The following is a 6,903-nucleotide window of genomic DNA, read 5'->3' as shown; positions in this document are numbered from 1 at the left end:
GGCCGGCCATGACTGAACCGCCCCTTCCTCCACCTTCCTGCACACGGCAGAAGGCTGACTGCGGTCCCCACCAAGGAGAGGCAGATTTCCTGGCCGTACACATCCCTGGAGAGGAGGCCGCATCAGCTACCGCCTGTGCCTACTCCCGGGGCCGCCTCTGCCATGGGGGCCGAGGCCCGCTGAACGCCCAGGGATCTGCAGCTTGGGGGCCAGGCGGCCCCGCATCCAGGGATGCTCTTCCCTTTGAGCAGATGTGTTCAGATGAGGTCTCCACGCGCAGCCGCGGGAGGACAGGTCTGCGTGCTTCGGCCACACCTGCTCTGGTCCCGTCCGCACCCGGGCTGCAGTCGCAGCTCGTTCTCAAGTTCCCTGAGGCAGCCGCAGACCCGTCCAGGTCAAGTCGCTCTGCCCTGCTCTCTCACAGCCCAGCATGTGGGGGAGGGGCTGGGGGCCCAGCCACAGGGCCGGTCACTCCAGAGCGGCCATGTCCCCATCCGGGGCAGGCCCCCTTAGCCCCATGGCACAACAGCAGGGAGACCACGGAGGAGACACCTGTGCTCAGCCCCCACCTCTGCTCCCTACCCAGCTCTGGGGCCCCCTCAAAAACTCGGTGAGCCACGTTTCTTTTGTACATCACGTGTATTGACTTTCCCCAACTCCCAGCCCCAGGATGAGCTGGCCACAGGCTGGGCGGGGCTCCTGGCCTAGCACGGTTGGCGGCTGGGGAGCAGGGCCAGCTCAGCCCTAGCAGCAGTCCCGGCTCAGGCCTAGCAGCAGCGTCAGGCAGGCGTAGAGTGCACACGTGCGGCCCCGGGCCTCTGGCTCCCAGCACACCTGGGGAGCGTCCGCCTGCACCTCCAGGCCGCATTCCTCCAGCAGGACCCAGGCAGGTGCCTCTGGGCCCCAGCTGCTCTCCAGGAGTCCTTGCGGCAGGGACACAGCTCTGCGCTCCCGCCAGGGGGTGCTCTGCTCCAAAACGCTCCGCACCTGCCAGGACGGGGTGGGAGATGTGGGAGATTGTCAGTGAGCTGCTCTTCCTCTGCCTCCCCCCCCCAGCATCCAGCACCCGCCCGCATCACTCCATCCTAGGGGCACCTGGGGCCCCACACCACAGGCCCGGCCCCTTCCCCTGCAACCTGCATCCCGAGCTCTCTTACCAGCTCGAACTGCCTGGACCGGTCTGCTGTCTCCAGCATCTCCGTGAGCAGCCCATGCTGGGTCTCACTCAGCACTGGGGGGAGACTTCGGCTAAGAGGAGGTTCCAGAAGGCCCATACCTCTGGACAAGCCCATAGCCCTGACCCCACCTGGCCTGCCCCAGGAGCCTCTCACCAGCCAATGCTTCCACCAGGTAGAGGACAGGGAGAGCCAGCTGCTCTTCCAGCTGTCTGGAACTATGCACCAGGCACTCAAGGAGGGCCCCCACCGGACCGTCCAGGGGGGCCACCGACCCACAGCGCAGGCCCTGTTCCAGCTGGGGACACGTGGAGGGGCCGGTGAGTCCGAGGGGCCTGGGCGCAGGCCCCGTCCCCGTGGCCCGCTCCCCCGGGCTGCTCACCACATCCTCCAGGGTTTGCAGGGCTGACTCTTCCCGTAGAACCTGCCCCAGGCCTGCCAGCAGCCGCCCGCACAGCTCCCTGGACAAGCTCTGCAGGATCTGGGCCTGGGCCCCCACCTCTGCCTGCAGGCCCTGGAAGTCTCCCGTGACTGCTGACCAGTTCTCAGCAAACCCGTCTGCGGGGAGAGGACTGGGACTGACCCTGGAGAGCTCTGGTTGGGAAGGGCAGACTCCCAGGGGGCAGAAAGGGGCGCCCGCCCAGGTTCCAAGGGTGATCGAGAAGGTACTGACCTGACTCTATCTTGAGGCATTTGGAGAGCAGCGACTGGCCGCCTGTAAGCTGGTGGCCTGGGCGGGGCAGGGTGTGTCAGGGCGGGGAGCAGGCCCCGGGCCTCGCCTCATAGTCCCTTACCACCACCGCAACAGGGGCATCCCGGGGCAGGGGCGAGGCTGGGCCAGGCCGGTGGCAGTGTTGTCTTATAGCCTACCCGCCTGCCCTGCCTCTGTGTGTGTGTGTGTGTGTGTGTGTGTGTGTGTGTGTGTGTTGACTCCAGCGCCCGGTCCCGGTCCCCAGGAGCCTCCCGGCAGAGCAGGGCCGCACAGAAGGGCCCCGTCTGGGGAGGAGGTCCACAGGGCTCACCTGCCTTGGGCAGCCCGAAGGTCCTCGGCTTCTTGTGCTTCTTGTCCCAGAAGAGAAGGACATCTGGCAGCCAGGTGAGAGCAGAGACGGGTAGCAGGTCGTCCAGTGACCCCGGCCTGTCCCTCACCGTGCCCTGGGGCCACCCTGCGCCATTGGCTCCGTGCGCCCCACCTCCTCACATGCCAGAGCACGGGCTCCTCAGCCACCCAGCAGGCTGTGCGGCCTGACGCCTGTGGCACCCCCAGCATCCCCAGCCAGCCGGCAGCCCTCCCTGGGCTTGCCCGCCTCTCCGCCATGGAGCCTGGGCACCAGGACGCACCCCAACCCCAGCTCACCCCAGTCAGAGTCGATAAGCAGCTGGGCCACCTGGAAGGCAAGGGTGCTGCCTGAGGGGATGGTGACTGTCTTCTTCCGGCTCCGGTGGCCCTGGCCTTGGCCCTGAGGGACGGCGGTGGGCTCAGGGCGAGTTCTGGGCTGTGGGGCTGGGTAGGCTGGGTGCTGGTGTGGGGGTCCCGCCCCTGCCACACACCTGGACAGATAAGGCTCCAGGCAGCGCAAACTGGCCAGAGCCCTCCTGCTTCTGGGTGCGGGTGACCTTCACCTCCTTCTGCGTCTGCAGCACCTCTGTCACCACGAACACGTCGTTCCCACAGTTCCGCAGCTGCTGTAGGACCTTGTGTTCTGGCTGCCGCAGGCGCCTGTGGCGGGTGGTTGGCCTGGAAGCTGAGGGGGCGTGTCCTGCACCCCCCAGCCCCGGGCCGCGCTGCTGGGGGGCCTGACGCAGGATTCCCACCAGTGTTCGTGGGGGTGGGCCACGGTGGGGGGAGGGACAAGATCCAGGGGTGCTAAGTGGACGCCCGCAGACCCCTGGAGACGCCCACACCCTCGGCCGCTGCTTACCTAGCTGCTCCTCCCTGGGTGCAAATTACAAATCTCTGCCCTGAACTAATGGTCCTCCTCTCCCGTCCTGTGTCTGCTCTGCTCCACCCTGGGCCCCGGGACGCAGGCCCCCATTACCTCTGCGGCCTCCTTGCCCCCTGCCAGGCTCATCATGTCTCTGGGGACTGCCCCCACCCCCCGCCGCTGTGCTGACCCTTGGCCTGGACAGGCACCTGTGACTCCTGACGCCCCGGGGTTGTGACCCTTGGGGCTCACCTCTCTTTCTTCATAGCGTCCCAGATGTTGGGGTCCACTCGCAGTGTGCGCACATTCATGGAGATGCTGAAGTTATCGAACACCGCTGCCCCGCCTGCGAGCCTCCCCTGCCCTGGGGCTGCCACCTCACCGCTGCCCTGCAGCTCCCCGTCCATGGAGTCGTAGACGTGGATGGGCGCGCTCTGCTTTACGGCTAGAGCCAGACCAGAGCTGAGGCCCCATCCTCCCGCCCGCCACCTGTCCCACCTGGGCAGTGGGCCTTTCCAAAGGTCTGTCCTTTGAAAGCAGAGAGCGCAGAGGCCCAGAGCAGGCAGCGGGCTGGCCAGTTCCCTCCCTCCCAGCAGGCGGGGTACCTGGCTCTGGGGCATCAGGCTCCAGAATGTCCCTGATGGACAGGTTGATGCACTTGTAGCGGGGTTTCCAGAACCACGACCGCGAGAGCTTCCTGCCCAGCAAGCAGTAGGGCTGGAAGCTGGTGGAGCTCTGCAGGCTGTCCACAGGGATGAGGTCGCCGCCGTGGTCCAGCTCCCGGACCACACTTCTGATCACACCCTCAAAGGCAGAAGCCATTGCTCCTGAGGAGACACATGGGTCAGCCACACTGCCCTCAGGGCTAGAAGAGGGGGCAGGGAGAGGGGGCAACAGTCGCTGCTTGGATGCCTCCAACGGCAGGGAGCTCTTTCCCTCCAGAGGCCAGTCCTGGGATGCTCTGACAGGCAGAAAGCGTCTGCTCCTGATCGAGGCTCAGCGCACCCACCCCACTGTCCCTGCACGGGGCTGGTGAGCACGTCTAGGCTGGGATGGCATTCGCAGCCCTCAGTGGGACTCAGGCTGCTCACCCCCTCTGTACCATGGCCAGAGTGCCCACAGGAAGCCCAAGGAAGCCCTGGGACTCTCAGTGCTTGCAGGTGAGGGGGGGGCAGGGCGGGGCAGCCCTCAGCCACCCACAGAGACCTTTGTCACTTCGTCAGCCCAACAAGGCTTAGCACCACTCAGGAAAAGCAGCCCCCAGTGGAGGGCAGGGCAAGCCAGGGGCCTCAGGGGGACCCCCAGGCCAACGCTGTAGCTGCTGTCTCCCTGGCTGAGGTGTTCAGAGGGCAGGAGAAGAAGCAGGAACCACCAAGATTCTGGGGACTTGGCAAGGGGCCCACAGTAAGGCCCAGCCACAGTGTCCCCAGCTTCCAGGTACGTCCTCTAGGGCTTTTTCTGTGCCCAGAGTTCCACGAGCCACCAGTCCAAGGCTGAGGCTTCAAGGACCAGAGGCCAAAGCAGGCCTGACCCAGGACCCAGGAGGCCTGGGCCCCAGGCAGAGGAGCCGGCCTTGCCCAGCCACTCCGGTCACTAGGAAACCTCTGAGCCTCGGTGCTGGTCAAAATTCGGAGCGGGCCAAGGTGTCCCCGGAAGGGCCCCCCAGAGTCAAGCCCAAACCCAGATGGGCTTCCCTAAGCTGGTCTGGGATTGTGGGGAGTCCTGGGAAGGTGCTGGGACCAGGTGGTCCCCACTCAGCGCGAGCTCCCCACCACCAGGCAGTGGGGAACGGCATTGGGCGCGGGGTGCAGCTCACCGTGATGGTCGCCCCAGGTTCCGGGCCCACGACGGGAAGCAAGTCCGCCCTGCAGACCCGAGTTGTGCTGCTCTGCCGGACGTCTCCGAGCAGGCGCCCCGCTGCCGGGTGCCCACACCCAAAAGTGAAACTCCGGTTTAGTGACGCTGGCCAGCCGGCACTCCTGGGAACGCCCCAGCCCGCACACCCCGTGGGGCCCTCTGCCCGCCCGGAGTGGGACGAGCCACCGCGCCCACAGCCTCCCCCTCCAGCTGGCGGCACTCCCCGCGGCTTCCTTCTTACGGCTCGAGTCCATCAGACAGTTCTCCAGAGAGAATGTGCAGACAGCCCGCAAGCACTGCCAGGATGTTCACATCGTTCACCAGCTGAACGCTGCGAACCCAAGCATGCCCGCGGGCGGCTGTGACAGAGCCCACCGGTGCTGGGGGGGACCGAACCCTTGCAGGGTCCCTGGAGAGCCACCCCCAGCCTCACCCACTCCCCTCCTAGCTGCACTCAAAAGAAAAGAAACCATATGTTCGTACAAAAACCTGCCCCGAATGTACAAACAGCATTATTTGCAAAGAAAAACAAGATGTAGAAACAACCCAAATGTCCATCAGCTGAGTAAAGGGCACGTGACATCCGTCCACTGGAAGACCTAGGGTCATCAGCCGGCGGAAAGGAGGAAGTGCTGACGCCCTGTGACCGAATGAGCCTGAAAAGCAGGCAGTCCGTAGAGACAGAAAGCAGAGTGGCTGCCGGGGCAGCGGGGGCGGGGTGACAGCTAACAGGTACATGGTTTCTTCCGAGGTGACAAAATGCCCCAGAACGAGTTCTGCTGCTGGTGTCCTGACTCTGGACATGCTGAAGCCTGTGGGGTTTTCCACTTTACGTGGGAGCGTTGTCTGATATGTGAATATCAGTAAAGCTGTCATTGAGAAAATCTGCAGCCGTCACCAGCTCCTCAGCACCCCTATTGTCTGGGTTGCGGAGAATCACATACAGTGCAAGAGCCCCACACGCTCCCCTCCGCCACCACTTCCTGCCTGGCTCTGCCCCGTGACACTCTGGAGCCCCCGCCAGGGCCCCTCTGGGCGGGCCTGAGACACCCTGAAGGCCCCACCACATTCACTCACTGGGTTCCCGCATAAGCCCTCCCTGGGGGGCAGGGTCTGCGAGGCCACTGAGGCTGCGTCTGTCCCCATGCCGGAGCCTGGGGTGCAGGCCTGAGGGCTCTCTGGGGCTGTGGGCACAGACTCTGCTTGCTGTGGGCCCCCAGCTCCAGCCCGGCCCCAGAGCCCCTCTGCTGCTGTGAAGAGGGTGCCCTTGCTGGTGCAGCAGGAGGCTGCAAGAGCCTGAGGAGGGCTGGGCGTGTGTATGGGCGTGTGTATGGGCGTGTGTAGCACGCACACGCATGTGTGCGTACCTGTGCATAGGTCTTCATATGTGTTTGTTGCATTGCTGTTTGTGCGTGCACATGCGTGTGCTTACACACGTGTGTTTGTGTCGGTACATGTTTGTGTGTGTTGTGTGCGAGCATGTGTTGGGGAGGCCACGAGGCCCATGCTACGCCCATGGCTGCTGATGCTGCAAGGCTGTCCTCCTGGGGTCCTCTCTCCTCCAGCGCAGCCACCCCTGGGGACCCGGGTCTGAGGCAGACGTGCCAGGCAGGAGCCATCCGTAGGGCAGGAGGGGCAGCGCGCCCGCCACGCTGGCCACGGCAAGCGCAGATGGTGGCACACGGTGCCCACCTGCCTTGAGGCAGTTCCCTGGGGCCGCCACACCTCAGGCTGGGGGGGGGGCAAGGCGTGGCTGCCGCAATTCCCTGTTCCGTGCTCAGTTCTTCAGCAGTAACCAAAACAAGAGGGACTCGCCAAGCCCGGTGCCTCTCCCCTGGGCTCCGGAGTCTTGTCAGAGGACAGAGGTCAGCCTGACAGCCTGCTGGCCCTGCACCCTATCCCCTCCCTGGCTCCCATTCAAGAGGCGAAGTATGACCAACAGGACA

General features: G+C 65.1%; 1 protein-coding gene across 4 annotated transcripts; it reads right to left on the bottom strand.

The window, feature by feature from the left end:
- Positions 1-624: 624 nt before the first annotated feature.
- On the bottom strand, positions 625-5,529 carry GSDMD (gasdermin D). 4 transcript variants are annotated; one of them, XM_040626064.1, is made up of 11 exons: positions 4,917-5,518; positions 3,706-3,927; positions 3,353-3,545; positions 2,727-2,895; positions 2,533-2,635; positions 2,198-2,368; positions 1,849-1,905; positions 1,558-1,733; positions 1,332-1,473; positions 1,158-1,231; positions 625-987 (listed from the first exon to the last, which is right to left on the bottom strand). In XM_040626064.1, the coding sequence occupies exons 1-11, from the start codon at positions 5,209-5,211 to the stop codon at positions 745-747; spliced, it is 1,845 nt and encodes a 614-aa protein (XP_040481998.1). In that variant the 5' UTR covers positions 5,212-5,518; the 3' UTR covers positions 625-744. The 4 variants fall into 4 exon arrangements, with proteins under 4 accessions (XP_040481998.1, XP_008682309.1, XP_040481999.1 ...); XM_008684087.2 differs by having other exon boundaries at positions 2,198-2,260; positions 4,917-5,514; XM_040626065.1 differs by lacking the exons at positions 1,332-1,473; positions 1,558-1,733 and having other exon boundaries at positions 4,917-5,529.
- Between the last annotated feature and the right edge of the window lie 1,374 nt (positions 5,530-6,903).

The sequence above is a fragment of the Ursus maritimus genome, unplaced genomic scaffold, assembly GCF_017311325.1.
Source record: "Ursus maritimus isolate PB19 unplaced genomic scaffold, ASM1731132v1 scaffold_9, whole genome shotgun sequence".
Lineage (NCBI taxonomy): Eukaryota > Metazoa > Chordata > Mammalia > Carnivora > Ursidae > Ursus > Ursus maritimus.
Note: the sequence above shows the minus strand (reverse complement) of the source record. Positions and strands in the feature narration are given on the sequence as shown.

Bases quoted from the DNA above. Each gene is read 5' to 3' on its own strand.
- GSDMD (XM_040626064.1), bottom strand. From the start codon at position 5,211: ATGGACTCGAGCCGTAAGAAGGAAGCCGCGGGGAGTGCCGCCAGCTGG. The intron at 3,546-3,705 runs GTACCCCGCCTG...GTCTGGCTCTAG, and splicing joins GCCTGATGCCCCAGAGCCAG to CCGTAAAGCAGAGCGCGCCC. The intron at 2,896-3,352 runs GTGAGCCCCAAG...CACCCGCCACAG, and splicing joins GACGCTATGAAGAAAGAGAG to GCGCCTGCGGCAGCCAGAAC.